The sequence below is a fragment of the Anarhichas minor genome, unplaced genomic scaffold, assembly GCF_050575085.1.
Source record: "Anarhichas minor isolate MPS153535 unplaced genomic scaffold, ASM5057508v1 ptg000136l, whole genome shotgun sequence".
NCBI classification, from domain to species: Eukaryota; Metazoa; Chordata; class Actinopteri; order Perciformes; family Anarhichadidae; genus Anarhichas; species Anarhichas minor.
The window spans coordinates 11,945,954-11,960,588 of NW_027466582.1; the positions used below are offsets into that span (position 1 = coordinate 11,945,954).

The 14,635-nt window shown below is 40.0% G+C and overlaps 2 protein-coding genes across 2 annotated transcripts; both read left to right on the top strand.

Moving 5' to 3' along the window:
• The first annotated feature begins 335 nt into the window (after nt 1-335).
• LOC142941743 (hepatic sodium/bile acid cotransporter-like) lies at nt 336-5,949 on the top strand. The gene is made up of 7 exons (XM_076083785.1): nt 336-557; nt 648-734; nt 964-1,076; nt 2,338-2,539; nt 3,067-3,245; nt 3,341-3,540; nt 5,696-5,949. The coding sequence occupies exons 1-7, from the start codon at nt 339-341 to the stop codon at nt 5,755-5,757; spliced, it is 1,062 nt and encodes a 353-aa protein (XP_075939900.1). The 5' UTR covers nt 336-338; the 3' UTR covers nt 5,758-5,949.
• Nucleotides 5,950-9,964: 4,015 nt separating this feature from the next.
• LOC142941818 (hepatic sodium/bile acid cotransporter-like) lies at nt 9,965-13,527 on the top strand. The gene is made up of 7 exons (XM_076083919.1): nt 9,965-10,258; nt 10,349-10,435; nt 10,665-10,777; nt 11,777-11,978; nt 12,275-12,453; nt 12,549-12,748; nt 13,362-13,527. Exons 1-7 carry the CDS (start codon nt 10,040-10,042, stop codon nt 13,421-13,423), a joined length of 1,062 nt encoding a protein of 353 aa, XP_075940034.1. The 5' UTR covers nt 9,965-10,039; the 3' UTR covers nt 13,424-13,527.
• Nucleotides 13,528-14,635: the final 1,108 nt, after the last annotated feature.

A 14,635-nucleotide genomic window follows, 5' to 3' on the forward strand; every position in this document is an offset into this window, starting at 1 on the left:
AGCACTTTCTATGACGTCTATATCTATAATGCATTGTAATATCACGTGTTATAATCTGCTTATAGCACAGTATAATAGTTGTAAGCACTCACTCACGTTGTAGTTATGTTTGTAATGCATTATAGATGTGGAAAAAAAAGTGTGACTGAAAATGAACTTTGGTGACTGATTAGGCAGACTCTTTTTATAAATGTGTTTAAAAGCATGAATTTAATGGTGAAAGTGAAAACTATAAAGAAAAGTAAAAGTCGTCGTGGCCACTGGATCTATTACGTCTCTGTGTAACTTTGTGTCCAACACATTGTGCTTTAAGATTACTTCTCACAAGCTGCTCCGACATGGAAGACTCCCTGGACGACACGTCGGATCTCTTCTCTCATCCAGATTTGTGGGAAAATCAAAGCTTCTTGTTCAACATGACGGCTGCCAACAAAAGCTCTGTTTTCGAGGCCACCATGTCGCCGGTGATGAATACAACCATCAACATACTCATGCTAATCATCGTTTTCATCACGATGGTTTCGCTGGGATGCACCATGGAGTTGTCCAAGATGAAGGTGACTCCATCGATGTCCATCTGTGTTTATAGACAGGCTTTACCGTCATGTGGAGATGTCTGTGCTAAAGCATCTTTTCCTTCTTTCCAGCGTCACATAGTGAAACCTAAAGGGGTGGCGATAGCAATGCTGGCACAGTATGGTGTCATGCCTCTAATAGCATTTTGCCTGGTTAAGGTTGGTGTTCCTTTTTAATAAAAAAAATGTTTCAACATTTATTTACTTTTATTTGTATTTTACAATACAGGAAATGTGTGAGGCCTCCTCCTTTCATTGCTGTTTTCTTTACTTCCACGTATTTTCAGCCCAGGCATTACTATTACACATTGTTATCAGTAACGGACACGGGCAACACAGTCAGGCATCCAATCACTGTATGAATTCATGATATCGTTTCACTCCGTAGGCGTTCCAGCAGACTGGAATCACGGCTGTGGTGGTTATGATCTGCGGCTGCTGTCCTGGAGGAGTCCTCTCCAACATCATGGCCCTGGCTCTGCAGGGAGACATGAACCTCAGGTGCAACAACCTGTTTGGTGTAGCATAATTGTTCTGACCGACAAATATGCTCCAAAACAATATAAACTGAGGTGACGTCAGTGGCTCCTGAACCTTTTGTGGGCTCAGTACATCAAGTAGATTAAGTAAAAGTATAGCAATACCGCAGTGTAAAAATACTCAATCCAATGATATCACATCACTGAATTTTAAGTATTGATGCATTGATGTGTAAGCATGTGGCAGCTGGTCGAGGTGGGGTTAAACACAAACACCAACAACAACCTGTGTCCATGTGCTAGTGCCTGGTTTCATGTAGCTGCAGCAGTTCATGCTGGGTCAATCAGAGCAAATCCTGTGATTTAATAACGAGTAGTACGTTGAATGAGTTGAATGAGTTGAATGACCTGCAAGACATCACCAGTCTGATCCTAAAACTGTGATATTATCACAATAAGTTGATGCCAAACCCCTTCACTGTCAACCGCTGGGCCACTCACCCCATCAGACACCTTACTCATTGAGGACAACGCGTGTTCAGGAAATTCGTGCTCTGATATCTGATGTGTGAGGATCTTACCTGTTCTACAGCTGTTCTGAAAGGACGGCTTGAGGCATTAATGAAGGCACCAATGATCAAACAGATTCCTGCAGACAGTGATAAATGTCTGCTGACGGTGAATCAGCCTTTTTTTTGTTTCAACTAACCATCAGACAAATCAGAATCAACATATTGTTACAGGGTAATTCTCAACCTTTTACAGTGTTCATAGAGTGTAAAGGGGACTGCTGCATGTTGTTAAGCAGCTACAGGACAATACACTTTGTAAACCTTGCAAAAGCCTCACATGCACACCCTGGAGGCTTCAATGTGCACAACACCTCACATATTTGGCAACACACTGTCAAGTTTGCTTCATCTCCAGGTTGTCGGACTCATTCCTGCAGCACTTTATTGAACTCTCCTGTACTCACTGTTAAATAGAATTACAGATGTGGTTTTTTTTAGGGACTTTTTTTTTCCATGTTAGCTTCAAATCTGAGGTCCAACGTTTATTCTTGACCCTGGAGTAGCTGTTCTTATCAAAAGCTCCAGATCAGCGTGTTGGTGACATTGTTTTCTCAAGAGTTGGTCAAGGGAGCATTTGAACAAAAAGGTCATGGGTCAGCAAACTAATAAGGAGTCAAAGATTTATACCACATTTCCTGGCAGTCTTGCTGTTTGCACGAGGTTGGGACAAAGAAAGTTATCCCCCCCCCCCCCCCGTGTCTTTCCCCTCAGCATTTTGATGACGTCCTGCTCCACGTTGCTGGCTTTTGGCATGATGCCTCTGCTGCTCTCCCTCTACTGTCGGGGCTTCAACCTGCAGAACGCCGTACCCTACGTCGAAATCACCATATCGCTGGTCATGATCCTCATACCCTGCGGCATCGGCATCCTCATCAACCACTACAGGCCGCAGTACACCAAGACCATCTCAAGGGTTAGTGCATGGAGGGTAATAATAATGATAGGCTAGATTTTCCACGATTCATTTATTGTTTCAGTCATTTATTGATCAAAAATATTGTGGATTTGCTGACGTTCTCACTTATATCACTGTAATTTGAATATCTTTGGGTTTTTGGAGTGTTGGTCAGAGGAAACGTCTGCACCCAAGGCCATTGGCGAGCAGTAAAGACATGTATCTCAAAAACAGATCGTAAATGTACCATTTCATTTTCAATAAAGGCTCAGTCATTTCCTTAAACAGTTGTATAGTATTTAGCAAATTTTACTCAGACGTAAACAGTGTATTTTTCGGGATTATTTTCAGCGGCAAATAAATACACATTTGGAGCTTTTGTTAAACAAGCCACAGTGCTCAAGTCCATGGTACTAAAGGAACATGTCACACAGTGTTTCCAAAAGCTGTGGATGTCTGTGGAGCGGTGTGTCACACGGGATTTTAGTAGAAACCAAATTAAAGGCAAATAAATCCAATGTGTCTCCTGTCCATGCTGTTCTCAGGTGGGCCTCACTTTCATGGTAATTGCTGTGTTGGGGGTCGTCATCGTTTGCACTTTTACCATCGGAAGCTCAGTCCTGACGGTGCTGTCTCCTCCCCTCATAGCCACCAGCGCTCTCATGCCCTTCATAGGCTACTCCTTCGGATACATCATCTCCTGGATCTTCAGACTCAACCAATCGTGAGTCATTTGGTTGAAATATATTGTGACGGGTGGTGTTAACCATGTCAGAGAATAAATAGCCTTCCTTTATGTATCCATGACTTATGAATCAGGGAGAGGAGGACCGTTTCAATGGAAACAGGCTGTCAGAACGTCCAGGTGTGCTCCACCATTCTGAAACTGGCCTTTCCCGTGGAGGTGATCGGCCCTTTGTTCCTGTTCCCCATGCTCTACGGGGTCTTCCAGGTGGTGGAGGCGGGGCTACTCATCCTGCTGTTCAGGTGTCACCAAAGATTCACACTCAACAAGAAAGGTGAGACTGATCACAGGCTTTTAATCAGAATCAGAATCAGAATCAGCTTTATTGGCCATGTATGCGTACGCTCTCAATGTACAAACACTATTTCACAATAAACAAGAAAAAATATATAAAGAATAAAAAAGGGGCAGCAAAAAAGTAGAACAGATGTAGGTATAAACATTTAACAGCTATATACAATAGAAGTATAAATATATATCCAAAAAAAAGTGTGTATATATAATATAAATACACACATGTGAACATAAACCTATAAACATAGGGTTCATTTAAAGGGATAATGTGAGCACCACACAAAGTGGTTTCGGTTCATTCCAAGTTATTTCTATATTCTGGTTGCAGCATCCCCAATGTGAGGATTTGCTGAATTCCTCTGTTTTTAAACAATGTAATTAGAATATATTTGGGTTTTGAACAGTTGGTCTGATAAATCGAGCAATTGTCGCCTTGAGTTCTGAGAAACTTTCTTTTCAGACACCTTGGCACCACTGATTTTATAGACTAAAGGTTAATTGGTTGATTAAAAACACAACCCTATGAATATATTTTACCTGAGTGAGTAACACAGACTGATGCAGGATGAAGTCATACCACTGTATTCATGGAGGTGGGCAAGATAGTCACATCACTAGATGTCGAAAACATTGGGAAAAGAGGAATATAGTTATATAGAATAACAAATGAGGTTAGGAATAGAACTGTCAATCCTCAAACCAGTGAATTAAAGCTAATTAATACACAAATAAAATGTATTATTATTACTAATAAGAGGTTATAAGAGATGTACTGTCCTTAAACCACTGTATTAAGAGGCAAGGAATATATACAAGAAACAAGAAACAGGGGAAACAATTCTTATCTAAGAAGAAGAAGAGTCTACGGTGCAGTCATGTTTAAGTAGCACAAACCACAGAGTGCAGTTCAGGCAGACGGGTATGTCATTAGTTTTGCAGGTATTTGGTCTAAATCCAAACTGTTATACAAACAGACATGTTGACTTATTCAAGGTGCAAGATGACAGTCAGGCTATCAGTGACCTTGATCATTTCAGCTTGCAACATGTAGCCAACAAACAGCAGGGCTTTCTCTACCACTGTAGGATTTGGGCATTGTGCAGACATCCCACATTTCTGTTGCAGGAACCCGAGAGTTCACTGTATTCATTGTTTTGGTCGGGTCCTTTTCTTTTATTTATGTTATATATTTAAGATATTTCAATTTTGTTTTTCACATTCCAATTCCAATGTCTGAATGTTCGTACTTTTTAAAAGTCCATTGCTTTTTAAATGATTATGCTATTATATTGTCATTATATCAGTGGCATGAAATGGTCTTAAAATGACAATAATATTGTTTATTGCAATTACTTCTGGAATAATATATCGTCCAACATTAGTAGTGTCACAGCCCGGCTCAGTGACACTACTGAGACAAACCAGAAAGCCCAACAAGCTGGCTGCTGAGAAAAGCAGGTTTATTGTCTTAATAAACATAATTTAACAATATAAAAGTTGGTGTCAGTTATCAGTCCTGCGGTGCATGTATGTATGTGTGTGTGTGTGTGTGTGTGTGTGTGTGTGTGTGTGTAGCAGTAAATAACAATAACAGACAGATCAACCAAAAGAATGCTGTTAATGCTGGTGGGCGACAGGATCTCCTCTCCCAGAGCCCCAGGCTGCCAACTGAGGAGGATCTTTAAGGCAGAGCCACACCGGCTCAGGTGTGGCTCATTCAGCTGACGACCCTCCAACCAGCACCTGCAACACATCAGCAACCACACAGGGACACCTGGTATATGGGAGGAGGAGGGTCGTCACAGTAATTACTGTGACAGTGCTAACATTGTCTGGACACCATTGTCTGTACATTTGGTGCCAATCCATTAATTAAAACATTCACCCTCAACTATCCAAAATATTACCTTCAAGAAATACTCCCACGTTTATGTAGTGCAGTAAGAGGAATTATGTCAGCAACGTCTAACACAATTTAGTTCAGAGTCTAGTATCTTGCCAGTTATTGATATTTGATACAATTATAATTTTTATATATTTAGAATGCGGACTTAATGCTCCTGAGTCTGTTGTTGTAGCGTAAAGCTAATAAAAATAGTTTGCATTAATAATCTGCTTGTCTGCCTGACCTACAGAGAAATACCAGCCAGCCATCACTGAGGACCATAACAAAGAGGCCTCTGAGGAGACCGTATGACGGATGCATGTAATTATAATTTTTACTAATGTGAACACTTTCTGACCAAAGTGTCTGCTGCAACTCTAGCAACAAATGATGTATAACTGCAGGACAGCCATTTTGTGCCAAGTCCTTTTTGATTGTGAGTTTTATACGTATAACCTGAGTTTCTTTGTATATTTTTCAATAAAAATCACAGATGAACAAAAGTACTGATTTTAGTTAAAATTGTTTTATTGTTTCAGTCCACCATAGAAACATCCATCATATTTTTCACTGAAAATAAAATCCGTACGTACAAAAATGTTGCTTTTTTTTTTCAAACTCTTGTCTACAAGTTCATTTAAACCACAGTAACATCAGACACAGTACCTACACGCAATCTTGGAATTACATTATACACATACTGTATGTAAAACAAAAGTCAGCAATGCTGTACACAAAAACCTAATCCAAAAAATAAAAATGTAATTGCAATGCTAGAATAAACTGCATTCTTTAAACAACATTTTTGAGTGTTGAAATCAAAGTGTTGACCTTATCCTCAAAGTAGTTTTACATCTGCCATCAAAATAAAAGTGGACAGTCAACGGCAAGAAGATGTAAGATCCATCACATTAACAGTTAATTTACTGTACAGCTGTTTAACTGTTGAACTCTGTGCACATCTGCACAGTGTTTCTTGATACTGCCAATAATACAACTCTAAATTTTGATCAAACAAAAATCACATGCAGGCATCCTCAGGTAGAGATATCACACACACACAGACACACACCACCTGTCCAAGCTACAGTAGGTCAGAATACAGAAGAAATGAGGCGAAAACTAAATATGTGGAAATTGATTAAAAATACAGATTCCCTCTTCAAAGTTTTGAGTGTGTAGAGTGTGTGTGGATTGCTAAATTTACAGACCCAATAACAGTGACACTTGACGCTGGTTCACTCGGGACATGTGAGGAGAAACGACCTGCAGCCTCGATGGATGAACTGGGCGTAAACATATATATGAGGACGACGGGGGACACAAACAGCATCACTGTGAAACAAATGTTTTCCGTTTACGGTATTTAATTTTTAACGCCCTATAATTGCAATTAAATATATGAATGAATATAATTGTTCCTGTCCCACAACACAAGACACCTTTTGATCTGCTAAAAGCAGATTTATTTGTCAAGTTTTATGTGCTTTTATCCCCAATTCAGTTGTATCAGATGTGAGGAGTGATTGCTGTAAACCTCATGTAACACTCAAGCTGCAGAAATCAACAGTTGCACTAGATGGCACCTCTGTACAACCAGTAGCCTCCATTTCAGACTACACTGGAAGGGCCCCATGCAGTCACCATTATAGATTTGTTTTTGTTCTTGCCATTGTTGTCAGGGCATGACTTATGAAAGGGAGGGAAGGGGAGGCGAGGGGGTGCACTGGCAGATACACCATCAGATTAAGGGTATAGAATACTTTCTCTCTGCACATAAAGTACCTTGGGTGAGCATATAATCTAGTTTAAAATACAGTTCTGTCAATTACAACACATGCAGTCCAGGCAAACGAATTCACAAGAATTTAACTTCCAAGTGTTTAATAAAAGTATCCGTTTCGCTTTCATAGAAATAGAAACCGATGAGTTTAAGTGCCGTCACCATCACTGTTTTGTAATTGTATGACTAAAGGCTTTGATGAGGTGTAAACTACAATACTTCATCTATATATTTACAGTAAAACAGTAAATTCTCAGGAAATAAAGTGAGTTGTGAAAAGGACTTCTGCTACATTATTTTAAATACTTGTGTGTAAATTAAACCTCTTTTCATTTTGATTTTTGTGTAATCTAATGGCTGTTGGGATGTGGTGATGAACTTGACATAGATGTCATTTTGTATGTCTGGGAGATCTTAATTCATTGAATTGGATCTCTTGGGGTTTGGTGTTTTTAGATTCGAAAGAAGTTTTCCTGCCTTCAAGAACGCTACTGTTCATGTGTTAGAACCAGTTTTACCAGTTTACTCAAACTATGCTTTATCCCATTGTTGCATCGGAGGATGACAGGCGCTGGATTAATTTGTCACTGGGGTAGAGACTTATTTACACGTTCAACTCTTTATGACTCGTCACGATTATTCACCAACAGGTCAAACCGACCTTGCGGGCCGTGCAGTATTTCCACTACGCCGTAGATCCCTTCGAGAGATTCATTACATGTGGATGTGAAATTTTAGTAGATGTCAATCCCTGCTCCACCTCCTTTAATCCCTCACAACACCCCCTCCTACATCCTGGCAATCTCATTGCATGGAGCTTAATTCTCTGAAACAAACAAATACATTTTGTGACAAGCTAAACAATATATTGAATTTATATATTTATTTTAAAATAATACGTTTCTTTGGCCTTGGCTTTTCAGTCACATTGTGTCCCACAACACAATACACCCTTTGATCTGCTAAAAGCAGATTTATTTGTCAAGTTTTATGTGCTTTTATCCCCAATTCAGTTGTATCAGATGTGAGGAGCGATTGCTGTAAACCTCTCTCATGTAACGCTCAAGCTGCAGAAATCAACAGTTGCACTAGATGGCACCTCTGTACAACCAGTAGCCTCCATGTGTCATTTGTGACCAACAGAAAAGAGCACAAACACAGGCTGAGTGGATTCTGTTCCAGAGAGAGAGAGCAGTAGAGAAGAGAAACATCTGGCCCAACAGGTAACACAATATATGAAATATAGCTCTGAACAAATCTGTCAGTTTTACACTTCTAGCAGGGATAAGTGTTTGTTTGTCTGGTGAATCCTCAGGAGGCGTTTTCTTGTATTTTGGTTCAGCTGATCTCCAGGAATAGGTGTGCAATTCTCACCTTCGGAACAGTCGAGAAGTCAGTTTGCAGTTGAGTGACACATTTATGAAGCTGTGGTGTCTTATCTTTTCATGCGTGTGTGTTTTTTTTTATGGGTGCAAAATAGATGAGAAAAATACTGTGAAGGCAATTTACCTGCACACAGCATGAGAGCATGCCAGTCGGGAGGATGTGGTTGGTTCTCTCGGCATCGAAGCACAAACGACGGGGAGGAAGAACGCAAACGCCAGATTTAAGTGACTTGTTGCAGAAATATGTGTTTTTTGGTTGGAAAGTAAAAATATAAAACAAGCATGTTGTAAAAGTAAATTGAGAAGTGTTTGCATCTCTTATTCTGTTTGAAATGACATATCTGGAAATGGCTTATCGTGATCACTTTAATTGGATATCTACAGCAGAACGCACGTTGTTGATATTTTGAAATGAATTAAGGTGACTGATGAAATCGTGAAACCTTTTATTGAAACATGCTTCAGGAGTTCTTTCCAGATTTCTTCAACCAACACATCTGTATATAAACTTTGAATAAATGGTTTATAACGCACTAAAATGTAGTTGTAAGCATTTATTAATGATAAGAGAATTAAATATATTTCTAATAATGTGAAGATCACACATATCTATCAAGTTATGTCTCTTTATAGGATATTGGATTTGTAAGCTTCTTGATATTGAACCAAAATATGAACACATTTGGAAATACAGGGTCTTAGCCATCAGTGAAAAAACTTGACTTCCTTCATAGTTGGAGCTTATATGTTTCAGACTGTACGGCTAAACTACATGTACTGTCTGGTGAAAGATTCTCAAGATCATTAAATGTGTACTTTGAACTGAATGATAATGCTCGCACTGCAGAAAAGCACCGCTTTCTAACACAACAGCGACCCGTCTGCCTGTTCAAACACAATGAACGCTTCACATAAAACAACGCAGAGCACACAGAGAAGTATGCAGAGTTATTTATTAAATCAATAAAAGTATCTGACTTCAGGATCTCAATATTTCTGGAGAGGACAGAGTGCATGTTGCAGTTTTCTTCTTATCTAAATGACCACAATGGTTGTAAGATTAAAAAGAATAGTTTAAGAGATTGTGCAGCACTTTCTATGACGTCTATATCTATAATGCATTGTAATATCACGTGTTATAATCTGCTTATAGCACAGTATAATAGTTGTAAGCACTCACTCACGTTGTAGTTATGTTTGTAATGCATTATAGATGTGGAAAAAAAAGTGTGACTGAAAATGAACTTTGGTGACTGATTAGGCAGACTCTTTTTATAAATGTGTTTAAAAGCATGAATTTAATGGTGAAAGTGAAAACTATAAAGAAAAGTAAAAGTCGTCGTGGCCACTGGATCTATTACGTCTCTGTGTAACTTTGTGTCCAACACATTGTGCTTTAAGATTACTTCTCACAAGCTGCTCCGACATGGAAGACTCCCTGGACGACAAGTCGGATCTCTTCTCTCATCCAGATTTGTGGGAAAATCAAAGCTTCTTGTTCAACATGACGGCTGCCAACAAAAGCTCTGTTTTCGAGGCCACCACGTCGCCGGTGATGAATACAACCATCAACATACTCATGCTAATCATCGTTTTCATCACGATGGTTTCGCTGGGATGCACCATGGAGTTGTCCAAGATGAAGGTGACTTCATCGATGTCCATCTGTGTTTATAGACAGGCTTTACCATCATGTGGAGATGTCTGTACTAAAGCATCTTTTCCTTCTTTCCAGCATCACATAGTGAAACCTAAAGGGGTGGTGATAGCAGTGCTGGCACAGTATGGTGTTATGCCTCTAATAGCATTTTGCCTGGTTAAGGTTGGTGTTCCTTTATAATAAACAAAATGTTTAAACATTTATTTACTTTTATTTGTATTTTACAATACAGGAAATGTGTGAGGCCTCCTCCTTTCATTGCTGTTTTCTTTACTTCCACATATTTTCAGCCCAGGCATTACTATTACACATTGTTATCAGTAACGGACACGGGCAACACAGTCAGGCATCCAATCACTGTATGAATTCATGATATCGTTTCACTCCGTAGGCGTTCCAGCAGACTGGAATCACGGCTGTGGTGGTTATGATCTGCGGCTGCTGTCCTGGAGGAGTCCTCTCCAACATCATGGCCCTGGCTCTGCAGGGAGACATGAACCTCAGGTGCACGCCAACAACCTGTGTCCATGTGCTAGTGCCAGGTTTCATGTAGCTGCAGCAGTTCATGCTGGGTCAATCAGAGTAGTACGAGTAAACGAATAGTACGTTGAATGAGTTGAATGAGTTGAATGACCTGCAAGACATCACCAGTCTGATCCTAAAACTGTGATGTTATCACAATAAGTTGATGCCAAACCCCTTTCCTGTCAACCGCTGGGCCATTCACCCCATCAGACACCTTACTCATTGAGGACAACGCGTGTTCAGGAAATTCGTGCTCTGATATCTGATGTGTGAGGATCTTACCTGTTCTACAGCTGTTCTGAAAGGACGGCTTGAGGCATTAATGAAGGCACCAATGATCAAACAGATTCCTGCAGACAGTGATAAATGTCTGCTGACGGTGAATCAGCCTTTTTTTTGTTTCAACTAACCATCAGACAAATCAGAATCAACATATTGTTACAGGGTAATTCTCAACCTTTTACAGTGTTCATAGAGTGTAAAGGGGACTGCTGCATGTTGTTAAGCAGCTACAGGACAATACACTTTGTAAACCTTGCAAAAGCCTCACATGCACACCCTGGAGGCTTCAATGTGTACAACACCTCACATATTTGGCAACACACTGTCAAGTTTGCTTCATCTCCAGGTTGTCGGACTCATTCCTGCAGCACTTTATTGAACTCTCCTGTACTCACTGTTAAATAGAATTACAGATGTGGTTTTTTTTAGGGACTTTTTTTTTCCATGTTAGCTTCAAATCTGAGGTCCAACGTTTATTCTTGACCCTGGAGTAGCTGTTCTTATCAAAAGCTCCAGATCAGCGTGTTGGTGACATTGTTTTCTCAAGAGTTTGTCAAGGGAGCATTTGAACAAAAAGGTCATGGGTCACCAAACTAATAAGGAGTCAAAGATTTATACCACATTTCCTGGCAGTCTTGCTGTTTGCACGAGGTTGGGACAAAGAAAGTTATCCCCCCCCCGTGTGTTTTCCCTCAGCATTTTGATGACGTCCTGCTCCACGTTGCTGGCTTTTGGCATGATGCCTCTGCTGCTCTCCCTCTACTGTCGGGGCTTCAACCTGCAGAACGCCGTACCCTACGTCGAAATCACCATATCACTGGTCATGATCCTCATACCCTGCGGCATCGGCATCCTCATCAACCACTACAGGCCGCAGTACACCAAGACCATCTCAAGGGTTAGTGCATACACATACAACTTCTGCACCCTGTGTGTGGCGCTCAGTCACAAGCCCATTGGCGAGCACTAAAGACATATATCTCAAAAACATCGTAAATGTATCATTTCATTGTCATATTTTACACATTTTGTTAAATAAGCCACAGTGCTCAAGTCCATGGTACTAAAGGAACATGTCACACAGTGTTTCCAAAAGCTGTGGATGTCTGTGGAGCGGTGTGTCACACGGGATTTTAGTAGAAACCAAATTAAAGGCAAATAAATCCAATGTGTCTCCTGTTCTGCTGTTCTCAGGTGGGCCTCACTTTCATGGTAATTGGTGTGTTGGGGGTCATCATCCTTTCCAACTTTGCAGTCGGAGGCGTAATCCTGATGGTGCTGTCTCCTCCCCTCGTGGCCACCAGCGCTCTCATGCCCTTCATAGGCTACTCCTTCGGATACATCATCTCCTGGATCTTCAGACTCAACCAAGCGTGAGTCATTTGGTTGAAATATATTGTGACGGGTGGTGTTAACCATGTCAGAGAATAAAGAACCTTCCGTTATGTATCCGTGACTTACGAATCAGGGAGAGGAGGACCGTTTCGATGGAAACAGGCTGTCAGAACATCCAGGTGTGCGCCACCATTCTGAAACTGGCCTTTCCCGCGGAGGTGGTCGGCCCTTTGTTCCTGTTCCCCATGCTCTACGGGATCTTCCAGTTGGTGGAGGCGGGGCTACTCATCCTGCTGTTCAGGTGTCACCAAAGATTCACACTCAAAGAGAAAGGTGAGACTGACCACAGGCTTTTAACGGGTTCATTTAAAGGGATAATGTGAGCACCACACAAAGTGGTTTCGGTTCATTCCAAGTTATTTCTATATTCTGGTTGCAGCATCCCCAATGTGAGGATTTGCTGAATTCCTCTGTTTTTAAACAATGTAATTAGAATATATTTGGGTTTTGAACAGTTGGTCTGATGAATCGAGCAATTGTCACCTTGAGTTCTGAGAAACTTTCTTTTCAGACACCTTGGCACCACTGATTTTATAGACTAAAGGATTAATTGGTTGATTAAAAACACAACCCTATGAATATATTTTACCTGAGTGAGTAACACAGACTGATGCAGGATGAAGTCATACCACTGTATTCATGGAGGTGGGCAAAAGTCATCCAAAATATTACCTTCAGGAAGAACTCTCACGTTTATGTAGTGCAGTCAGAGGAATCATCTCAGAAGCGTCTAACACAATTTAGTTCAGAGTCTAGTATTTTACCAGTTATTGACATGTTTGATACAATTATAATCTTTATATATTTAAAATGTGGAATCAAGTTATAGCGTAAAGCTAATAAAAATAGTTTGCATTAATAATCTGCTTGTCTGCCTGACCTACAGAGAAATACCAGCCAGCCATCACTGAGGACCATGACAAAGAGGCCTCAGAGGAGACCGTATGACGGATGCATCTTAATATAAGTTTTACTAATGTGAACACTTTCTGATCAACTAAATGAAAAACGAAAATTTTCACATCTCACTTGTTTATTTTTATCTGTTAAAGTGAGAATAATAAACAAATAACTAAAAATGTACAAATAAACATTTCTGACATTTAAAAGAAAAAAAAAAATCAGTGACCACTATAGCCCCCCCTTCTTTTCAATAACAGTAAACAGCCTTCCATTCATGGATTCTGTCACTTTCTTGATCTGTTGACGATCAACCACAGCCTCCCAGGCACTGTTCAGAGAGGTGGACTGTTTTCCTTCACCGTAAATCTCTCGTTTAAGAAGGGCCCATGAGTTCTCAATAGGGTTTCGGTCATGCTTTCATCTTTAAGGCCTTTACTGGCTCGCCACGCAGTGGAGCACTTTGATGCATGCCATGGAGCATTGTCCTGCATAAAAATCAGTCTTTTTGAGAGATGCACTTTTTCCTGTACCACTGCTTGAAGAAAGTGTCTGGCGGTAGGTTTGGGAGTTGATTTTGAGTCCATCTTCAACCCGACAAGGTCCAACTAGCTGGTATTATTAAAGATGAGCTGGTGGGACCTTTCCACTGACAGAACCCATGAATGGAAGGCTTATTATGGTTATTGAAAAGGGGGGCTATACTGGTCACTGATCTTTTTTTGAAATATTAGAAATGTTTATTTGTACATTTTGAGTCGTTTGTTTATAATGCTCACTTTAACAGATGAATATAAACGAGATGGGAACATTTTCGTTTTTCATTTAGTTGCATACTAATTGTGCACGCAGTGTATAACTGCAGGACAGCCATTTTGTTGTGCCAAGTCCTTTTTGATTGTGAGTTTTATACGTATAACCTGAGTTTCTTTGTATATTTTTCAATAAAAATCACAGATGAACAAAAGTACTGATTTTAGTTAAAATTGTTTTATTGTTTCAGTCCACCATAGAAACATCCATCATATTTTTCACTGAAAATAAAATCCTTGCGTACAAAAATGTTGCTTTTTTTTTTTTCAAACTCTTGTCTACAAGTTCATTTAAACCACAGTAACATCAGACACAGTACCTACACGCAATCTTGGAATTACATTATACACATACTGTATGTAAAACAAAAGTCAGCAATGCTGTACACAAAACCCTAATCCAAAAAATAAAAATGTAATTACAATGCTAGAATAAACTGCATTCTTT

Bases quoted from the DNA above. Each gene is read 5' to 3' on its own strand.
- LOC142941743 (XM_076083785.1), top strand. From the start codon at position 339: ATGGAAGACTCCCTGGACGACACGTCGGATCTCTTCTCTCATCCAGAT. The intron at 1,077-2,337 runs GTGCAACAACCT...CTTTCCCCTCAG, and splicing joins CAGGGAGACATGAACCTCAG to CATTTTGATGACGTCCTGCT. The intron at 3,246-3,340 runs GTGAGTCATTTG...CTTATGAATCAG, and splicing joins ATCTTCAGACTCAACCAATC to GGAGAGGAGGACCGTTTCAA.
- LOC142941818 (XM_076083919.1), top strand. From the start codon at position 10,040: ATGGAAGACTCCCTGGACGACAAGTCGGATCTCTTCTCTCATCCAGAT. The intron at 10,436-10,664 runs GTTGGTGTTCCT...TTCACTCCGTAG, and splicing joins TAGCATTTTGCCTGGTTAAG to GCGTTCCAGCAGACTGGAAT. The intron at 12,454-12,548 runs GTGAGTCATTTG...CTTACGAATCAG, and splicing joins ATCTTCAGACTCAACCAAGC to GGAGAGGAGGACCGTTTCGA.